The following is a 23,262-nucleotide window of genomic DNA, read 5'->3' on the forward strand; positions in this document are numbered from 1 at the left end:
CTATCACTGCTCACGTCAGAAGTCTTCAACAGAGCAATCCTAAGAGGAAATACATTCTTCTAAATCCATTGAAACCAAGGGGCTTAGAAAGGTGTAACTTTCCTTAAACTTGCAGTACAAAACAGCTAAATTTTATTTCTTTCAATGCTGTCACAAAGCTGACAAACAAACAAAGTTAAATATTTCACAAACAAAGTTAAATTGGCACAGACATTAACAAATATGTAGTATCTCAGTACATGTTGTTCTGGCGACTAAGAACCACTGCGGCTTAAACAATTTGCCTCGGGAATTTTTATTTGGTATATAAAGATTTATGGTTGGGTATATTTGGAATTAATCTATATTCACAGATGTAAAGCACATACCAAACTGTGTATTACAGATTTCAGTAGTTCTCTTTTCGTTTTGAAAGATTGTAATATGGAACCTATATCACAATCTTTCAAAACTAAGAGAGAACTACTGAAATCTGCTTTTCTGTAGCAGAAATTTGCAAATAGATAGACCAGACCTTTCATTGGGTGTGATGATAAAAAAAAAAATCATTTGATTGCATATGGTATTTAAGTTCAGAAACAGGCTTTCCCATCACGAGTTCATTCAGAAAAATATACATATGTGCCATTATCACAATGTTTTTATGGTTTTTCCTCTACAAGAAAATGCTACTCATGTGGAATATTTAAAAAAAACCCTATGAACTCTATGATGAGGGTTCACTTCATTCTTTTTGTCAATTTCTTCCTATGTTTGGTATACAAGCAATTTGACAAAAGTACTAATCTAGTACTTTGAATGTATAAAAATAAAAATTACAATCATATGTAAATAAATGCTAATCTGCAACATAAGCATTGCTACAATATTGCAAGATATTCTTAGATAACAGTTTGTCATGATGGGACTTCAGAGCTGTGGAAACGGGACATTATCAGCTGTGCTTGCATAGCAGGGTATGTCCTTCTTGACTGAAACAAAAGGTTTCCAAAAACCGCAGTTATCACCAGAACAGCTACTAGAACTCCTCCAAAGACCAACATTTCTATTGGCAGAAGCCTTTCTCCACCTAAAAGAAAGGACAATCTTTACCAAAGAAGCAAATTCGACCAATTTAAAAAACAGTTATCAAATTTGCATTATATCTACATGCTGTTGTAAACAGAGCATAAATGTGAGCACCAAATGACAGTGAAAGGGAAATACACTGATCTGACAAATGTTATATGAATATATTAAACTACTTTCTTAGCCCTGCAAATTGATTGTGTTGCCTAAAAATCATGAAGACTGAATATGGGGACTTGTACTTTACAGTATAGCCTTCAGTGAACTGTGAGCTGCTCCTTTAACAAGTTTTTTTGTGTTACAGGTTTCTTATGCTGGGAATGAAAGGTAGGTCCATCCAGCTCACATTCTGAAGCTTAAGAGTTCTCAATCAATCAATCAATGGTGTTTCACTGTATTGCACAAACTCAGTTTCTGCACAAATCCCAATCTCACTAAAGCTTAAAAGGGGTTTGCCACATAGCATCCACAGTTTGTAGTTCTTCACTCATAGAAATTAATATAGCATCAACTAAACAGGAATGCGCCCGATATTTCAGCAAACAGCCATACCATTACTAACAAATAAACATTATTTTTTTTCTTAGAATCTACTGCAGATAGTTATAAGAGCTCAATGTATGTTTCAAATAGAGACATGCAAATATGATTGTGGCAAAAAAGTGTGATGTTTATGAAATTTAAAGCTGAATCTCTTGACTTAAACTATGATTCTTCACAGGATTAAAGATATAGAATGTGTTGTGTGTCCTATAACGAAGAACAACTAGTGCAAAATTGAATGAAGTATCATTTATAAAATGCATTTGTTAACCACTTACTTATATTGGTCTCCCCATTATGTACCAGTTTTCGTTTTATAGGACCATACGATACCATGTGATTATAAAAAGGTGCGGTTTCTCTTTTACTTCTAGCCAGACTGTCATTGTTTGTGCAATTCTAGGAAAAATACAAACAGTTTTACACATGTCTGTGTACTCTCAAAAAGAACTACAGCAGTTGACAATAAGAAATCCTAGGAAAACAAATACAATATTTATTGGGTTTTTTCTGTTCCAGTAGTGAACAGCCCCTGTCTGTCTGTCTATCTATCATTAGGGGCAGGGGATCCCCTGGTTTGGAGGCCCTCCCGCCACTTCAGGGTTATCAGAAAACAGGTGGTAGAGAAAATGTTTGCTCAGCACTCCATTATACCCTATGGAGAACAGTGCCCATAGGGTATAATAGAGAGTCGATCCATGGATATCTGGGGCTCAGGTGGGCTGTTTTATTTGAGGTAGAGACACCAAATTTTCAGCAAAGCATCTGGTGCCTCTCCTCACTCCCCACCCCCCAAGATTCAAAATGATTGGACCAGGGGTCCAATTCTATGAGCCCCAAAAGAAGGTGCCCCCATCCTCCATTATTTCCAATTAAGAAAAGACATTTAAAAGGAGTGTGGCCCCTTTAAATGTGATGGTCAGAACTCCCTTTGGAGTTCAATTCTGCTTGCTACAACCTTGCTCCCATCTCCACCCCCAAAGTCTCCTGACTCCACCTGCAAAGTTCCCGGTTCCATGAAAAAAGCCCACAGGAAAAAAGCTCACAGAAAAAACCCCATGTTCATAAATGCTCACAGGAAAAAAGCCCGCATAGAAAAATATCATGTAAAGTACCATAGATATTTATAATAACAAACATTCATCTCTATTTATGAGAATAAACAGGTATCATCTATATTTTATGTTGTTATTTTAGGATTAAAATATGTCATATTTGCATGCAATTATTTGTGTTGTGATTTTATAAAGTATAATTAAATAATAATTTTGCTGTGTTATTAATATATACAAAACTGGCCTGTATGAAGAGGGCTTTAATGCTCTTGAGTGTAAAGGTTTGGAAGGGAAAATATAGGAAATAAAAGCGACCATTTTGTTATCAATGAACTTTATTAAGTAGGAAAAACAATAACAACAGAAATTAAACTCTACATAGAAATGTTTTTTTAAATTAAATTTATTAATTTACAATTTGTCAATCTTTTCAATGTTGGTATGAAGTAATTTCTAAAGTACTTAGTATTCACAGCTTTTGAACTATATGCCTTAAAAATTAAAATAATATTTACATATTTTGTTATTAAAAATTAAAACCATAAGATAACAAAACCATAAGGTAACATTAAGGTTAATTTCCTTTACTAGGTCAATTTTCCTTTACTTGTATTTTAACAAATACATTGTGGTACACCCAGTGACCACAACAAAAGACTACCTAACCCTAATAGTAAAAGAAACAATTATTTAAGAACAACAATAACAACAATAATAATAACAACTCACATAATTCTTCATTGCAAATTAGCCAGTCTCCTTAAGTAATTAAGTTTAACTTCTACCTGCTCATATTGCTGCACAGAAGTGGCAACCATTTCATGTAATGCTTCATATTTCCTCTTTTTCACCTCTAGGCAACCTGCCTGTGCATTAGCCAGTGTTAGTTTGTGGCAAGCCCAGGCCCTCTGCTAGGGCCTTAGGCACCCCAGACAGGCACCTGACCCTGTGCTCCCCACCCACACCTGCCCTGCCAATGCACCCCTGTCTGTAGGGAGGGTAGGCATGGTGACACAGCAGGGGAGTGCAGGGAAGGCTCTGGGCAAGCCATGCCCATACTCTTGGAAGCAATCTGATACTGCCCAATTTCAGAGTGCCTCCGAGAGTGCACTTGCAGGTGTTCTCCTCCAAGCTCGGGAAGCCAGACTCCTCTTCCTCCTTGCCAGGCTTGGAGAACACACCCTGCCCAACTGCTCCCGCCTTGAAGGTGAGAGCGGGCAGGGCCAGGCACATTCTTCTCTGAGCTCAACTTCCCTTGCAAGAGAAGCTAAGCTTGGAGGAGGAGAAGGCGCCCTGCTCGGCTGCTCTTGCCTGAAGGTAAGAGCAGTTGGGTGGGACAGGGCACACTCTTCTCCTCTGAGCTCAGCTTCCCACACCCTGCTCCTCTGCTCTCACTTTCAAGATGAGAGCAGCTGGGTGGGGCATATTCTCCTCTGAGCCCAGCTTCCCTTGCAAGGGAAGCTGGGCTCAGAGGAGAGCCTTGCTGGTGTGTTGTCCAGTCACTCTCAGCTTCCCAGCTCTGTGACCTGGGAAGCCGAGAGCGGCAGGGTGGGGGAGAAGACACCTATCTCGCCTTCTCCCATGCGCCAGCCATGGGCAAGCCAGGTCCTTCTGCAGTCCATCAAATATACAAATAACCAGGGCTTTTTTTGCAGCAGGAACTCCTCTGCATATTAGGCCACACATCCCTGATGTAGCCAATCCTCCAAGAGCTTACAGGGTTCTTAGTACAGGGCATACTGTAAGCTCCAGGAGGATTGGCTACATAAGGGGTGTGAGAGCTAATATATAAAAGCGTTCCTGCTACAAAAGAAAAAAAAGCCTGTAAATAACTTAGCAAAATTGGACTTCCGGGGTTGGAAAATGCCGAGCTGAATTGCTTCTCAGAAGGAGAGCAGGCTGGGGCTTCTGTTCGGGGTAGTGGAGGGCAATTTAATGCCTACTGCCTACTTTTCTCAGTCAGAGATCAGTCCAAGATATGCACAGGAAACTCTGAAAAGATTTACCTTGGCTAAAAGGGAGTCCCGGGGGGGAGGGCTCCTTTGAGGGGTTTCCGGAGATGAGTTGCATATTCATCATCTGCAGAAGTTTCCAGAGTCATTTATTTGACATAAGCTCGACAGGATCCTAACCTTCTTTGAGTCTGCTAAACATCTAAAGCTATACAAGACGGGTGTTGGATCTGGATAACTGCAGAAAAAGGTACTGATGACTATCTTCATTCTGGGACTATTTAAAGTTAAACAAAATAAAATCAGAAGGTGGGAAATAGAGATTCAGAAAGCTTGGAAGAAGAAGGGGAGAAGGGGCGAAATTTGAATTTTGTAAATTTAAAGGACAGTGCTTAAAAGTGGAAAGGAATTTATTGTTTTATCTACTTGCGGTTTTGGTGAAAAAGCCCCATTGTCACAGATTTGCAGCTCTCACAGTCAACACAGGAAATACATCAAACATCGCGAGATCTTTTTACCAGTGAAAACGGGATTTGGTGGCAAGAAAAGCAGGAAGTGTCGGATGGAAAAGGGAAATCACTGAAGCAGCTAGCCTACTCTAGGACTATAATATCATAGAAAAACATCGGCGGTCATTACTAGGTCAAAATTTAAACAACGTTTTTTAAGTGTTCGGGACATTAAAAATTGGTGAAGCTGACAAAGGTGACAATTATAAGGTAAATACTATTGGACATTATCACTGATAATTATTTTAGAAGCCTTTTGAAGGAAATTTTTTTTTTGAAGGGAAGCAGAAAGTCGCAACTGTCATTTTGGAAGAAATAAAAACTTTAAAAATTAATATCTGTGCTCAGGAGGCTCTGAGGACGGCGAAATTAGGCTTATTGAAAAGGGCAAGCCTTACTCTATCAAACCTGATAGTTTAAATTTAATTTGGAGAGGTCAAAATTTGTGGTGTTTTTTTAAATGTCAGTGCATAAGTTAACCTGTGCAAGGGCTGCCTCAATGGAAAAATGCAAGAACAATTAAAAGCAATGGAAGCCAGGATGATTAAAGGGGTGAGATACATGATAACTGCTTCTAAAAAAGAAATTAGAAAAGTCATTGAAGAGCTAAGGAAAGATATAGAAGATCTCAGAAATGAGACTGTGGTAACATCAAAGAAAGTGCAAGAGGTGGAAGAGAGAGTGAAAGTACATGATTCCACCTTGCTAAAAATGCAAGAAAAGGTGGCAATTCATGACTGCAAATTGATGGAAACCCAGATACGTCTGAGAGGAGTACCTGAGGATGGAGACTGATTTGAAAGGATATATAATAAGAATAATTGCAGAATTTTTGGAGGAAGATCCTGAAGGAACTAGAAGCATGTATGACTATATGTATAGAGTGAACTCACTATAGGCCAAGAAAAATAATCTACCAAGAGATGTGGTTATAAGATATATGACAAAAGAAATGGTGGGAAAAATCTTGAATAAAAATTTTGAAAAGACATTGATAGTGGGAGGCAGCAGAGTAAGAATCATAAAAGAATTGCCAAGACAAGTGAAAAATGACAGAAAAGCATACAAAAAAATTGACAGAAAAACTACGTGACAATGAAATGAGGTATAGATGGATAATACCTGAAGGTCTGAGCTTTGAGCTGCAAGGAAAAAGGATTACAATTACAAGCACACAGGAACTGTGTAGGTTTTATGAAGAACATAAAGAATTTGCACCATGATGGATTACAAATTATTATCTTGGAATGTAAATGGACTAAATTCACCATAAAAAAGAAAGGCAACGTTTCATTGGATTAAAAAGCAAAATTGTAATATAGTTGTTTACAAGAAGTGCATATCAAACAAAAGGATTACAAATTTTTATGGAATAAACAAATGGTACTAGAATTTTATTCATTGGCTGAACAGAAGAAAAGGGGAGTGATTTTCTATATTAAACAAGAATTGGAGCCGAAATTAGTGTTTAAAGATAAAGATGGAAGATTTGTAGCAGTAGAAATAATATTAAATGCCAAAAACCCGTTGTTATTGGGATTGTATGCACCAAATGGTAAAAAGGATGCTTTTTTAAAAGACATTATACAACAATCTGATGAACTGACTTATGACCAAGTTTTGATAATGGGGGACTTTAATGGAACAATTAAGAACACACTGAATAGGTCTGGGGGTAAAAACAATAATAAGGAAGGAAAATTGCCAGTCTTTTTTTGAATTGGTCAAACAAATAAATTTGGAGGATATATGGAGGAAATTTAATCCTGAAGTGCGGGACTATACCTTTTTTTCAGCAAGACATAAAACTTTTTCCAGAATTGACATGTTGTGGGGCACTAAAGACTTAGGCCTTATAACAAATAAAATAGAGATTTTACCTAAAATTGGGGCTGACCATAACCCAATAATGTGGATTACAAAATTGTCTAAGAAGTTGAGAAGATAGAGATTGAATGAAGATTTACTACAGAATAAATAAATAGTGACATCTCTAGAAAATGAAACTAAAGCTTTCTTCCAAATAAACAATAAAGAGGATATAGAGTTTCAGACGGTCTGGGATGCTTATAAAGCAGTAATGAGAGGAATATTGATTACATTGAATAAAAAAGATAAGAGGGCAAAAGAAAAACAGATGTTGGACATTCAAAATGAAATAAAGAAAAAAGAAGGGAAACTGAGAAAAAGGCCAGGGGAAAAGAAAATTATAAGGGAGATTACAATATTACAAACGCAAATGAGACATTTGTTAAATAAAGAACTGGAATGGAATCTGAAAAGATTGCAGAAGAAATCTTTTGAGGGAGCAAACAAACCCGGAAAATATTTGGCCTGGCAACTGAAGAAAAAGAGAGAAAGTAAAATTATTAATAAAATTGTGGTGGATGGAAGAGAGGTGGTAGATCAAAAGGAATAAAAAGATAATTCTTTAAGTATTATGCCAAGTTATTTAAAGGTGTTAAAATAAGGAAAGAAAAGATGGATGAGTACTTACAAAAGACAAAAATAGCACCCTTAGCAGAAAATATAGAAAAAGTTTTGAACGATCCAATTGAAAAAATAGAATTTGAAGCAGCAATTAATTCAATGAAAAATGGAAAAGCACCTGGGCCAGATGGATATACAGCTAAATTTTTTAAAACCCTCAAAGAGGAGTTAATCCCGAAACTTCAGAAATTGATGACTATGATAAGAACATAAGGGAAAATACCAAATACGTGGAAGGAAGCTGTTATTTCGTTGATTTCAAAGGAAGATAGAGATGTTACGAACGTAAAAAATTATAGACCAATTTCATTATTAAATAATGGCTATAAAATATATACAAGAATCTTGGCAGAATGGTTTAAACAATATTTGATAAATTTTATAAAGGAAGATCAAGCGGGGTTTCTTCCCAAAAGGCAAATCAGAGACAATATCAGAACTGTTGTAAATATTGTAGAATATTATGAAAGACATCCAGAAAAGGAAGTAGCATTTGACAATTTAAATTGGAATTTTATGTTTGCAGTAATGGAGAAAATGGAGCTGGGAGAAAGTTTTATAAGAATGATAAAAGCAATATATACTGAACAACATGCAAGGCTATGTATAAATGCTGATCTTACAGAAGACATGATAATTAGTAAAGGTACAAGACAAGGTTGTCCACTTTCCCCACTGTTGTTTATAATGACTCTTGAAATATTACTGATGCAAATTCAAGAAGATAAAGAAATAGAAGGATTAAAAGTAAAAGGATTTACTTACAAATACAGAGCATTTGTAGATGATATGTTTATAAATGAAAACCCTATACAAGTCACACCTTTGTTGTTAGCCAAAATACAAGAATATGGGGAGTTGGCGGGACTTTGTATTAATAAAGAAAAATCAAAACTTCTATGTAAAAATATGCAAATAAATAAGCAACAAGAATTGCAGAGACTAACGGGCTGTGAAGTTACCTCCAAGGTAAAATATTTGGGTGTGGAGATAACAATGAAGAATTTTGATTTGTTCAAAAATAATTATGAGAAGCTATGGCGTAAAATGGATGAAGATATGTTAAAGTGGAATAAACTTAATTTGTCATTGTTGGGTAGAATAGCGCAATTAAAATGAATATTCTACCAAGACTAATGTATTTGTTTCAAACTATTTTGATTGTGAAAGACAGTAAACAATTTAATAGATGGCAAAGAAAAAAATCAGAGTTTGTGTGGGCGGGGGAGAAACCAAGAATTAAAATGAAAATTTTAACAGATGCAAAAGAGAGAGGTGGATTTCAGTTACCAGACTTAAAATTATATCATGAAGCAGTTTGCTTAGTATGGATAAAAGAATGGATAATGTTGTTAAACAAAAAACTCTTAGCGTTGGAAGGTCATGGAAATAAATTTGGCTGGCACGCTTATATGTATTATGGGGGGGAAAAGATAGACGAATTTTTCTCTCACCATTATATAAGAAACAGCTTGCTAAATACATGGATGAAATATAAGAAATATGGAGATGAGAGAAAACCGTTATGGATAGTGCCAGCCGAAGTGATAAAAATAACAGCTGAGACGGGTGAAGAAAAGTGGTTGTCATATAATCAACTATTAAAAATATAAAGTGGCAAAATAGAATTGAAAACTGTTGAAGAGCTGAATAATAAATATGATTGGTTTCAAATGCAACAAATAAAGAGTTTGGTAGAGAATGACATTAAAACTGAAGAAATAAGAAAAGAGCAAACAGAAATGGAAAAAGTTCTGCTTGGAGACAACGAAAAATTAATTTCAAAATTATATAAATTACTTTTAAAATGGTCTACGGAAGATGAAGTAGTGAAATTTCAAATGATTAAGTGGGCAATTAATGTAAATAAAGAAATACAGATGGAAACTTGGGAATATTTGTGGAAGAACTCTATGAAGCTTTCGACGTGTCATAGTATTAAAGAGAAATGTTTTAAAATAATGTATAGATGGTATATGACTCCTAAGAAATTGGCAAAAATGAATAAGATGCCAGACAGATGTTGGAAATGTAAAAAAAATGAAGGTTCTTTCTACCATATGTGGTGGACTTGTGAAAGAGCAAAAAAGTATTGGCAGATGATTCAACAAGAAATTTCTAGGATCTTGGGATATGAATTTAAGAAAGTTGCAGAGACTTTTCTGTTGGGATTACAAATGGAAAAATTTCCAAAAGAAGATAGAACTATAAATGGGATTGGATTGTAAAAGTTATGACATGGAGTAAAATGGTCAAATTAACAAGAATTAACAAGAGTTAAGAGACTATGATTTAGAAGTTTTTAAGATGGAGTGGAAAAAGTTCAGAAGATATGTATAAAAAGAGTGGAAAATAAAAGGACATTGGACAATTTTTGATAATGATTAAGTCTTAGAAAAAAGAATATTAATTTTTGTTTTTATTAGTTAAGGGTACCTTTAAACATTAGTACTTTTAGTAAATAACACCGGTGGGGGTCAAGTAATGGGGGGAGAGGTGGGTAGAAAGTAATATATGGGATAGATAAAAAGTTATTAATGATGCAAGAAATATAATTTGTTACCATATGTTACCAAATAAAATTGTTTTAACCAGAATAACGTAGCAAAATTATTATTTAATTATACCTGATAAAAACACAACACAAAATGTTGCATGTGAATATGACATATTTTAATCCTAAAATAACATAAAATATAGGTAATACCTGTTCATTCTCATAAATGGAGGTGAATGGTTATCCACAATTATAAATATCTATGGTGCTTTACATGGTATTTTTCCAGGTGGGCTTCTTTCCATGTGGGCTTTTTTTCTGTATGGGCTTTTCCCACGTGGGCTTTTTTCCTGTAAGTATTTATGACCGTGAGATTTTTTTCTGTGATTTTTTTTTCTGTGGGCTTTTTTCCGGTTACCAAAGTTCCCATATATTTCCTGAGCTGGACCTGGCAATGTATGCATATTAACAGCTTACCTCAGTCATATAGTGAAGATCCTTGTGCAGTGGAGGTACATGGTGCCATAGGAATTTTTTTTAAAAATCTGCAGAGCCAATCAGATTTCCGATGTCCAATCACAAACCTTCTAGGCAAAAGCCCTACCTGGCACTTTCTAAAAACACTTGGTGGGTGCCAAGAAAGGTGTCAGTGGGTGCCATGACACCTATGAGCAACACATTGAGGACCCCTGTTTTATGCAATATAGTAAATTGAGGTTTCATATTATCTATTATTTTATGCATCTCCACAGTCAATCTCATGCTGAACTGCCCAGAACCCCTTCCCTCTTATAATCCACTTAAAGGGTATGGGCCACTAGTTTCTACCACTGAGTGGCCCTTGCAGAGTGCAACTTCCCACTTACCCTTCCTACTGCAGTCCACTGACCCCCCCCCTCCTCCATTGTGTTCCTTGGGCAGTCAGAATACACTAAGGAACAACACAGAGGACAAAGTGGATATCTGCAGTGAATGAAGGAATCTGAATCTTCTGAAGTGTTCTTAAACTTTCAGAGCTGTGTGGCTGGGTACAAGCCCCTATTTTGGAACCTCTATTCTAGGGGTGTCAAACTCATTTGTTATGAGGGCCGAATCTGACATAAATGAGACCTTGCCGGGCCGGGCTGTGTCAGGCCATGTGCTTACCTATTCAAGTTAGGTAGCAGAGATATAAACTTTATAATGGACTCAGACAAACACAATTAAAGATTTTTTTAAACCCTTAAAATAAAACATGCTTAAAACATTAGCAGTGCTTTCTTTGTATTAGCAGTGCTTTCTTAAAGGTGCTTTCTTTGTATTTCTCTCATGAGATCTGGGGAACTGGGCAAAGGAAGCTCTGGCTCTTTCCCTCCTTTCCCAGGGGACCAGGAGGGGGAGAAGCCTCAATCAATGGAGAAAACAGAAGTTTTGCTCTGTAGCTCCTGTGCAATTGCGCAAGCCTGGCAAAGCAAGCTGTTATGCAGAAGGAAGCAAGACAGAGGGAGAAGGAAGCAGATGACAGCCAGTTGCTCAGGGGCCTGATTTGGCCCCCAGGGCACATGTTTGACACCCCTGCTCTATTCTATATATTCTAAGCTACAGACTCCTGAATTTAAATGAATACTGCTTGTATATAAGCAAAATACTTGGAGGTTACAAACCATTATTTATCACATTGGGTTGTTTCATATAGCATCTGGAACTAGCCTCTGATTTTATTACAGTGTTCTTCCAAAATGTCACAATGACTTCTGATTTCATCTTGCCCTTGCTTAGTATTTTAATATGGTGACATTTTAGAAATAATGCTCAGGAAACAAATCCATGTAAAGAGGTTTGATGTGGCTATGAAATTTCTGTAAAGGTAGAGGCATCTATTCTCTAAAGCAGCCCTAAAGCAATTCTGCAGTTTATGGTGTACTCATACACCTTACAGTTCATAATTCAAGTGCAAAAACTGTTTTAAAGAATGCTATTTTGAAAAAAAAATGATATACTGCATTTGCTAAATAGACTTGTCTCAATTGCCTAGAATTAATTTGCTACTTGATTGCCAGTAAAGGTCACTCAGTTAAACTGCCATCAGGATTGAGTACTAACATTAAATTATGTGCTTAAGAGGGTCTGATACGAAAATCTGTAAAAACAGTATGCACTCATAGTCTGTCCTCTAACTAACCCATAGGTCCTGCCATTCTTCTATACTCATCCTCCACCTAGTTCTTCTCATGATTAGAAGCTTTCAAATCAGAAAGAAAGGGAAGTCAAAATAGAGTCTGCCTGCCAGATCGCAGTTCTTCAAGTCCTTCTTTGGCAAGCAGGAACTTCTCTGCCACCCCACACCCCTCCCTTGCTCCAGCTAGGTGTGTTAGCGGCAAGAATCCTCCCATCCTCCTTCATCTTTTAGGCTCTGGTAGAACTCATTGGTCAATGAAAAGGCAGATGGATCAAATGAGCTTAGGGAGAGAAGTTACAATTTATGGATTAATTTGAATTTTTTATCCTTGCTTCTTCCCCCAAGAATGCACTGTTTTGATTTTGCTACTCCCTTGTATAAATCAAACCTATAATTCTCATTTTTGCATACATTTCCTGCCACCAATTTTTCCTGCACAATGTACAGATTTTTCATTATTTGTGCATTAATTAAGCAGTATCATGCATATTTTATGCCTACATTTGACATACAATGTGCACATACAGTATAAAGCGAGTGAAAAAATATGCACATTTTAAAAAATGGAAATATGGCCATTCATCCATCCTTCGAGTAGTTGTTTCTGGCTGCTTCACAAGTACATGTGCATTACTTCCTGACCTACCACTTGAAGACTAACAACTCAGTGAATGGATTCATTCTGATAAAAATGATATTTTACTTATGCCATACTTTTATCCTCAATGGACCCCCAAAGTGACTTACAAGTATCATGTATTAAGTATTATTACATGCCATTCATCAAAATTATTAAAGCCAACTACATGCCAACACTAACACATACATTCTTTTATATAAGGTTTTTATGTGAGCCTTTGGTAGAAAATTTGTTTCTGCTCTACCACACATCAATTTATATTATGAATATATTGATATACGCTTTTTCTCCACTTCCCTGAACCCTGAAAGCAAACAAGCACCTACAACTGTTATTACAGCAGCTATGCTTCTTCAGATTCCCTGAAAACTCCCTAAGGCAGCAAAAATCTCTCTCTCAGACTTTGCTCTGCAAAAAGTGGATCGAAATTGCCCACTTCCACTAACTGGAAGACCTCACCTTTTGAAGACTGAAGAAAGATTCCCCAGTCTTGGAGGAACATTAAAATCCCATTGTTAAAGTTGTTGGCTTCACACAAGTCGCCCATTCACAGGCATCAAGGTGGTCAGATTCCTAGTAATAACAATAATGATAAACGGATGTACAGAAGAGCAGAAAGGAATTTGCTCCCCACATAATAGCCTCAGAATTCTGCCTTATGCATTTTTATATTTTATATTCACTGGATACTTGAACACCCTGGCAAACAGAGAGAGAGTGAAAAAAGAAAACCTTACTGGTTTGCAAATAGACACTGTATTGTGGCAAATTTGAACTGTGCAGTGTAGGAAAACATGATTGAATGAGGCACCAACAAATTTGAACATCTGGATCCTAAACATTGCTTCTTCACCTTCTCCATTCATTATTACCGATAAGGTTTCATCTTTTACAATTTGTGGGCAGCTGTGCAGAAAACAAAACATGTAGTTATATCAAAATATCTGCAGACAGATGTAGACAGAAGAAAGGTAAACCCCTTTGCAGAATTCCAATGTAAGTTCATTGTAATTATTAGGGCTAGCAGCCCTCTTTGATCACTGGCAGCAAGGACAAAATAAACAACAACAAAAACCAGCATCATCTACATTGCTACTTCATTTTTAAGGGAAAACACAAAAGTGATGTAGGTAGCTCAAGGAATCACTAGAAACAGTATGGTAAAACCATAGAGTTTGGGGCAATTTCAAGAGCTATTCTACATTGCTTCTGGATTTTTCCCAGAAGCAGTGTAGCAGCCCATAGGATTCTGCAGCCCCTCCATTCCTCCCACTTGGCACAGCCTGGCAACCCTAAAATAAAGCTGCTGAATTTCAACTGTGTACCAAGACTGTTTAGATTTATCCTCTTTGTAATTGTAATTGCACCATCCCTCTGAATAGGAATAAAGAGTTCAGTGGCCCTCACAAGTTGCAGCTTACAACCCTCTCCCCTCTCCCAAGGAGTTTACTATGGTGAGAGCACCTGCAGCGAAAGAAGGATAGAAACCATTAAAGCATTCATTGAGAGTTGTTAAGAAAATTATAAGAGCTGTCATTGCTGAAGGCCAGGCCATTTCACATATCACATTGTTTACATATAAAATATTTTACATGCATACATGATTAGTAGGTCAGGCCCACCGTAGTGGGAGACCTCTTGTTGCTTACCTCTCTTTCCCCATTAGCATTTCCAAGGCAACAAGACAAAAAATGGGACAAATGGGGAAATGTTCTGTTGTGCAACATCACTTTCAGTGAAACTGGAAGCAGTGGCAACACTGTAGGATTCACCCCCAACTCTTTGGTTTAACCAGAGATTTTTGGGTAAATTCTAAATTGATGCCTGTGACATGATGACATCACTTCCATTTTTTATTGAAATGATTGAAATCGACATCTCATGTTGATCACCACAGAGCGCTTGACCCCACCTCCTCATTTCCTCCCAGTGGGTTGCAAGCTACCTGTGGCAATTCTATGGCAATATAATGTATGTATGTTATGTGTGAGTGTGAAAACACTCACATTGTAGATGTGCACACCAGGAAGTAACCCTGGGCTAATACTAACTTATTTTATAATTTGCCTCAGTGTTCTCAACAATGATATAGGAATTTGGGATTCCAACAGTGCAATGCTATGCAGAGGTACTTAAATCTATTGGAGTCAATAGGCTTAGATTGGAGTAACTCTGCTTATGATGGTACTGTAAATCAATTTAATAACATACTGATTAAAACATACAATTTAAAAGGTGATTGGAACTCACACTTGTGATGGGTTATCAACAATGCACACATGCAGCACTAAAAGCTTAATGCATTTGCTGGTAAGAATTATCTCCCCTTATAATCTTTTTAAAAGGAAAGGAAAATTAATATTGCAAAACACAATTATAAAGAAACAAACATAGGGTTGTCAGGTCTGTGTTGGAAAATACCTGGAGACTTTGGGAGTGGAGCCAGGAGGGGGCAGAGTTTGGGGAGGGGAGGGATCTCTGCTTGGTGCAATGTCATAGAGCCCACCCTTCAAAGCAGCTGTTTTCTTAGGGTTGCCAAGTCCAATTCAAGAAATATTTGGGGACTTTGGGGGTGGAGCCAGGAGCAAGGGTGTGACAAGCACAACTGAACTCCAAAGGGAGTTCTGGCCATCACATTTAAAGGAACTGCACACCTTTTAAATGCCTTCCCTCCATTGGAAATAATGAAGAATAGGGGCACCTTCTTTTTGGGCTCATAGAACTGGACTCCCAGGATCAATCATTTTGAAACTTGCATTGGATGTCTCTAACTCAAAAACAGCCCCTCCCAGAACCCCAGATACCCATGGATCAAATCTCCATTATACCCTATGGGAATCAGTCTCCATAGGGAATAATGGAGTGTCCAGCAGACATTTCCCTTCCCCCGCAATTTCTGATGACCAGGGGGAGGGCCTCAAAACCAGGGGATCCCCTGCCCCCACCTGGGGATTGGCAGCCCTACATTTTCTCCAGGAGAGCTGATCTCTGCCAGTTGGAAATCAGTCATAAAAACAGGAGAACTCCAAGCCCCACCTGGAAGGCTGGCAACCCTAAAATAGTGCCTATTAACCTTATATAGAAATGTGTGTGTCGTACACAAAAACTCAGCAAATGTATTTTCAGAATGATTAATTTAAACTGAGGGACACCAACCTGTCTTTAATAAAGGAATACTGAATAGCCTGAACAGGATCTTTTGTTGGGGTAGACCAGCAGTTTTCAAGCCTAATTATTAAATTACCTGGAACCTGTCAGATACAAAGAGAGAAAAAGTCAGCATGTATGTATATGTGTGCCTAACCCAAACCAGACAAATCCAGTGGCAAAAACTGCTTCCCAGTCCTAATACTGAAATTATAAAACAAATAACTATAGTTTTAAAATTTCCATTATGTTCACTGGAAACCTGTTAGCATTCTCGGTCATTTATAGTTCAGTCCATAGATGCTCTGCAATGGCCAAAGAGTTGCTTTGGCACAAAGTAATAGAACATAATACATCACAATATCAGAATTATTGTGTCTGTCTGCACTTTTTATCCTGCTGAAATTTAGCAAGGCAGTTACTACTGCAATTTTTAAAAATTACTTTTTTAAAAAACATTGAATTCTTCACTGCAGGTCAGATCTGAGTTATTACGATATTTGAATACCCTGGTGAAAGAAGCAAACCAGATTTCACAGTGCTTCTTCCGTATTATGAACTGAGATTCCACTCCCCCCCCCCCCCCCCCAGTTTTTCTGATTCCAGGACTGGATGCTATGGAGAAGATAGGGCTGCCACCCAAAACAGCAGCCCTGCATCTGTCTCTCATATCTAAGAGCGCAGAGGTTAGAGTGCCAGACTAGGATAAGGGAGACCCAAGTTTGAATTCCCCACTCTGCCATGGATGCTTGCTGGGTGACTTTGGACCAGTATACTAATCAGACTAATCTACCTCATAGGCAGGGCTTTTTTTGAGCAGGAACACACATGAACGCAGTTTTGGCTGGCTTGGCGTCAGGGGTGTGTGACTTAATGAGCAAATGAGTTCCTGTTGGGTTCTTTCTACACAAAAGCCCTGTGTGAAACAATAGTGACATCAGGGGTGTGTGGCCTAATATGCAAATGAGTTCCTGCTGGACTTTTTATACCAAAAAAGCCCTGCTCGTAGGGTTGTTATGAGGATAAAATGGAGGAGAGGAAAACGATATAAGCTGCTTTGGGATCCCTATGGAGGAGACAGGTGGAGTATAACTGAAGTGAAAAAAATACTAAACAAATAAATTATAATATAAAACATGTGACATATTATCAGGGTTTTCCAACTTCCACTCTACTTCATTGGCTGTCACTTCCAAGATCAGGAAAAACCAGAGCAAGATGATGTCATATTACACATTTTGCAATACAAGAGGTTACCAGGGAAAGAGGGGGGAGAAAACATGCAGCTGCTATTTCAAGTAGCAGCTACAAGTACTTGGTGACATCTACCACTAGTTTCATAATACTAGAATGCAAAGTCCTCTTGTGGAGTTGAATGACAGTAGAGAATTACAGAATTCTTCTGTGCAAAATGCATAATTAACTTCTGGAATTTACTGCTGCTCATGGTAATATCCATTAGTTAAGACGGCTTTTTAAAAAGATTAGAAACACTCATGGAAGATCTGCTTAGTCATGATACCTATGCTAAATAGTGCCTCTGTATTAGGCTTCCCAAATCCCCCACCTGGGTGGGGGACCCCCAATTTGGAGCCTCCTCCCCCCGCTCGCCAAAAATCTGGAAAGCGGGGGGGAATGGCGGCCCTTCCCACCTGCTCGAGACAAGACGAGACGAGCAGGCCTCTGGTGGGGTTGGCTGCCGACCAAGGTCTTGCGCCGTGCCGGTGCCCGGCGGGGTGGGATGGAGCTGGGTGCTTCTTCTCGGAGCCCTTTTATTGCTTTATCTCAGAGCAAAGTGCTGCAATCGAATACATCATTGTTTGTCACGAGGCTCCTGATAGCCCTGCGGCCGCGCAGCTTCCCTTCCCGCCTCAGCCCGGCTGACTGGGGGCTCTTCCGCGCTCTGGTGGTGGAGTGCCGGCTGTCCCCAAAGGGAGGGAGGGAAGCACGCGTGTGGGCCTCTTCTGCGGCGGCCCTTTGCTTTTGCAGGCACTGCGCAGACAGGGAGCAGTGGGCAGGTCTTTGCCTGCAGCCGCTTGCCCGGCCGTGTTCTCCCCGCACCCCCCCCCCGGGCCAGTGGCAGGCCCAGCCAGGTGGGCATCTGGCCAGGGCAGCGGGGCGAAGGAAGGCTGCCTTCCTGTGGGCCTTTCCAGGAGCCGAGCTGCCCTCTTGCTTGGAAGCCGCCTGGCCTCGCCAGCCCCTGCAGCTGGGCGCCTACCTGGCACCCCCCTGGCCCTTCTGGGTGCGCAGTCGGTCTGCGGGGGCGGGGGGAGAGAGGCCAGCCACCGCTGCCTTCCCTGCCTGCGGCTGCTGCCCAAACCCCCTAAAGTTTCCTGGCCCGGCTGGGGTGGCAGGTGAAGAGCAGTGGCCCCGGGCAGGCTGCTCGATCCTTGTGACGTCACTGGCTCCATCCCTTGCAGTCAGAGCAGCTGTGCCAAGGAGCAAGGGGCTGCGCACCACTCCGGAGCTTGGAAATGACATTTTAAAAGGTATGCTGTCCCTTTAAATGTGATGGCCAGAACTCCCTTGGAGTTCAATTATGCTTGTCACACCCTTGTTCCTGGCTCCGCCCCCAATTTCTCCTGGCTCCACCCCCAAAGTCTCCTGGCCCCACCCCTAAAGTCCCCAGATATTTCTTGAATTGGACTTGGCAACCCTACTCTATATACCAATACTAGAAACAAACCAACCCTAACTGAAAGTTTTCCAGGGGAATTTGATTAACCACTCCAGGAAACAACAAGCTGAACTGAAAATCAAACTAGATATGGTAGAAGCCAGTTTTACCATAGAGATTTTGCCCAGTTACCAGAACATTGACTAGATGTTGTTGGTGTTACGAAGTCACTTCCTACTTTATGCCAGCTATGAGGTCTAGGCCTTTCTTTTTTTTCCAAGTAAGTCCTCCCACCAGCTAGCTGATTAGGGTTGCCAAGACCAATTCAAGAAATATCTGGGGACTTTGGGGGTAGAGCCAGAAGACACTGGGGGTGGAGCCAGGAGAAAGGTTGTGACAAGCATAATGGAACTCCAAAGGGAGTTCTGGCTATCACATTTAAAGGGACCACACACCTTTTAAATGCCTTCCCTCCATTGGAAATAATGAAGGATAGGGGCACCTTTTTTGGGGGGGGCTCATAGAATTGAACCCCTGGTCCAATCTTTTTGAAATTTGGAGGGTATTTTGGGGAGAGGCACTGAATGCTATGCTACAAATTTGGTGCCTCTACCTCAAAACATTTTCCATTATACTCTTTGGGAACTGGTCTCCATAGAGAATAATGGAGTGCCCAGAAGACATTTCCATCCCCCTCCCCACACTTTCTGATAACCCTGAAGTGGGGGGAGGGCCTCCAAACTGGAAGATCCCCTGCCCCACCTGGGGATTGGCAACCCTTCAGCTGATCAGCAGCTGGAGGGCAGGGCTTGGCTGTGAGGGACCCCCACCTCCACCAGAGAGTCTGGCAACTCTAGCAGGAAAAAATCCACATGGCTGCATTTATTCATTACAAGTCATTGAAGCTAGTTTCTCACTAGTTTTCTCTACCCAAGGAGAATGGAGCTGGGGGGAGGAGGAAGTATGCTTAATCACAAGGTCAGCAACAAGGTGGGTTTGCACATGGCCTAGCTAAATGTTGGTTACAAGTGAGATCTAAATGCAGCCTGGGAGTTCTGCATCTGGGGCTCTGAAGTTTTGTTTTGTTTTAAAATGACAAGAGCCTGCATTGATTAAGCGGAAGTATATTGTTTAATGTTTATTAGATTTATACAGGGTCACTTTGCAGCAGGAATCCCTTTGCATATTAGGCCACATCTCCCTGATGTAGCCAATCCTTCTGGAGCTTACAGTAGGCCCTGTACTAAGAGCCCTCTCAGAGGATTGGCTAATTCAGGGGTGTTTGGCCTAATATGCAAAGGAGCTCCTGCTACAAAGTGAGCTCTGGATATCCCACCCTCCCCACCGGAGCAGGCTCAGGGCGGCTCACAACCAGTAAAATCAGAACAGTTCACATACAATGCATTAGAAATTAAGTAAAAACAGTTAAAAAAATCTGATGCTAATATTAAATGATAATTACATTTCAGATGACAATATTATATTTCAGATATTGAAATATATTCTGAAATATTATATTTAAGATATTGATTGGGAAACAGGAAAATGAAGGGAAACAGGTTAAAGAACTAACACCAAACAGTCTGAAGAACATCACTGAGATCTAATGCTGAATACAGAATTGGAACTGGAACTGGATTCATCTAGCCTGCATTCTCCAGTCTTGTTTTACAGTCTCAGTGGCCCTACAAACAAGTGACCTTTTTTATTCATTAAGCTCCTGTTATCCGAAAACATTTCTGTCAGGAAATTATTTTTTGTTTTTCTTTTAAATGAACCTGTTTAATTTTTGCTTTCTCTGTACCATCTCATTTTCCAGATTTATCAGGAAATCAATAACTCCAGATACCATTTTAACTTTGACAAATATGTTGTCCTCTAGAGTCAAAAAGGGAATTGTCGTCCACATGTCTTCAAAATATGGGTCTTTGTACAGTATCATGGACACAGAAAAGTTTCCATCTTCAGTATTTAATGTAATTGTCCTGTTGAACAAACATGCATAGATTCAGAGCTTCAAGCAATTTAATATACCTTTATACATATATTCTAACAAAAGCATGTGTTAAGCTCCTGTGGTAAGTCATACACATTTTAGGTGTGTAAATTGATACAGCCAGTTTAATTAATGCTTAAGCTAAAATGTATTTAGAAGCATAAGAAGAACCCTGTTGAACCAGACTAGTGATTCATCCAGTCTAGCATCCTGTATTATATTAGGGCAACCTTGTTGCCAATCTCCACTCAGTGGTGGAAGGAGAAAAATTAGGGTTGCCAAGTCTAACTTAGAAAATACCTGGGGACTCTGGGGGTTGGGTCAGGAGACTTTCCTATTCCCTAAAATAAATAAATAAACCTACAGTAGTGCAGTTCCCCTGAATACAGTCTTCATTTCCTCACTCCTGAGCAGCTGGCTGCACTCTCCCCCACCCTCACACACACGCAGCAGCCAAAATAAACACAGTTTAGAAGCATACACTTTGTGGTCTCACTGGGGCACTATACTCACCATGGGAGTTGTTGAATGCTGTATGCTCAACCAAGTTCTTCAGACTAACACAGGGAAACCAGAGGTTCTATTTTACTATTTACTATTTTTCTGTGCAAATGACTCTTGGGGTGCTGTCACACCTACCATTAAAAGCGGGTGTATAGCGCTCAAATCTGAACTGCTGAATATTGAATCGATGCAGGGCAGTTCAGACGAGCATCCAAGAATGTGATTCACTCTGTTGTGCGTGATCAGACATCCAATACTATCACGCTCCTTTCTTGGAGCATGCGTAATCAGATGGTGATTTCTGGGAGGGGAGGGGGTCCATTGAACATGCGCCCAACTGTTTGGAGCTGGGAAATCAAAACTTTCTTCAGAGGCAGGGGGGGAAGGGCGAAAGTTTCCAGAATTAACATTGCCGATCCAAACCACGGAACTGTTGATATTAGTCCTTCCTTTACACAGCATGACAGGTGCAACGTGCCAGCAGGAGATCTAACTGACAGATCAGGTCACAGTGGCCTTGTCAGCAAGCCGGCTCTGGCTGGTTAAGGACAAGAGGAAAGTACCTGCTGGAGTCAGCAAGATTATGGACTGCCTTAATTGGCTGATGTACATATATAAGGACTGCATTACCTGTGCATAGTTCTCTCACTGGAGAGATAGATGCTGGCGGAGCACTTTGTCGCTGAGGTTGATGTTTGTCACTGCACTAGTAACTACTTTGTATATAGCTTGTAAATACACTGTTTTAATACTAGGTGCAGGTGTCTGGCTCACTTCCTTACCAGAGCTCACTATTGTACATATGTCATTTCTCACTCTGCACACACACGCACTGACAGGAACTGCCAGGAATTATTTTCCTAGAAATTGGCAGTGACAATGATATCTTAAAATCCTCCACATTGAAAAAAAAGAATTTTTTTCCTGTTCTGAATAGTGGGATAATGTTTTCCCCCCCTCCGATCCTGTGTTGATTGGAGAAGCAGAAGCATCACCTCAGATTCCCGGATGATCTGGCAATGCGCATGTCTGCTGGGGCTTTCTTTAAAAAAAAAGTTGAGAGGCAGTATCACACGTGAGCTGTCCAAACAACAAAAAGCCGATCTTGTGCCGCTGTCACTAATGCTACGTGTGACCGCACTCTTGGAGGGACTGTAAAACAAATAGAGCAACAGGGCTGCTTCCTTTCCTACAACAGCCACATTGTTCTACAGGCTCACCCCGCCCCATTCAGCCTGACTCCTACATATTTAAAGACACTGACACACTGTCTAAAAGTAAGCCTTTCCAAGCATTTTCTTAAGCCTTTCGAGGTGGAAAAGCACATGGTGGCTGTGAGGGCAGGGCTTCCCCATGTTGGCCAGCTGGCTGGGGGCAGAAAAGAGCATGCAAAACCAGGAGATTCCCCCCCACTGGGACCTGGGGATTTACAATCCTAAAAAAAATAAAGCAGGGGGGGACGGGACCCTGTGCATGACACTACTTCTGAAGAAAACCTGGTATTGATGAAAAACCTGGGGCTCTTTAGCTTGGAGAAACATCGACTGAGGGGGTGACATGATAGAGGTTTACAAGATTATGCATAGAATAGAGAAGGTAGAGAAAGAAGTACTTTTCTCCCTTTCTCACAATGCAAGAACTCATAGACATTCAATGAAATTGCTGAGCAGTTGGGTTAGAACGGATAAAAGGAAGTACTTCTTCACCCAAAGGTTGATTAACACATGGAATTCACTGCCACAGGAAGTGGTGGTGGCTTCAAGCATACACAGTTTCAAGAGGGGACTGGATAAACATATGGAGCAAAGGTCCATCAGTCACTATTAGCCATAGCATATTGTTGGAACTCTCTGTCTGGGGCAGTGATGCTCTGTATTCTTGGTGCTTGGGGGGTCATAGTGGGAGGGCTTCTAGTGTTCTGGCCTCACTGATGGACCTCCTGATGGCACCTGGTTTTTTGGCCACTGTGTGACACAGAGTGTTGGACTGGATGGGCCATTGGCCTGATCCAACATGGCTTCTCTAATGTTCTTAACACCTCTTTAAGACTTGCCAGAAACTCTGTAGTGTTATCAGAGAATTTCCA

General features: G+C 39.9%; 1 protein-coding gene across 1 annotated transcript in view; it reads right to left on the reverse strand.

Annotated features, from left to right (window-relative positions):
- Positions 1-804: 804 nt before the first annotated feature.
- LOC132586814 (pancreatic secretory granule membrane major glycoprotein GP2-like) overlaps positions 805-23,262 on the reverse strand; it is a 39,344-nt gene continuing 16,886 nt past the window's right edge. The window contains exons 5-9 of the mRNA XM_060258937.1: positions 20,526-20,661; positions 16,069-16,163; positions 13,650-13,818; positions 1,890-2,010; positions 805-1,069 (exon numbers count right to left, since the gene is read on the reverse strand). Of these exons, the coding sequence (XP_060114920.1) occupies positions 897-1,069; positions 1,890-2,010; positions 13,650-13,818; positions 16,069-16,163; positions 20,526-20,661 (694 nt within the window). The 3' untranslated portion in view covers positions 805-896. The remainder of the gene's footprint in view (positions 1,070-1,889; positions 2,011-13,649; positions 13,819-16,068; positions 16,164-20,525; positions 20,662-23,262) is intronic.

Source organism: Heteronotia binoei, chromosome 1, assembly GCF_032191835.1.
Source record: "Heteronotia binoei isolate CCM8104 ecotype False Entrance Well chromosome 1, APGP_CSIRO_Hbin_v1, whole genome shotgun sequence".
In the NCBI taxonomy this organism is placed as follows: domain Eukaryota; kingdom Metazoa; phylum Chordata; class Lepidosauria; order Squamata; family Gekkonidae; genus Heteronotia; species Heteronotia binoei.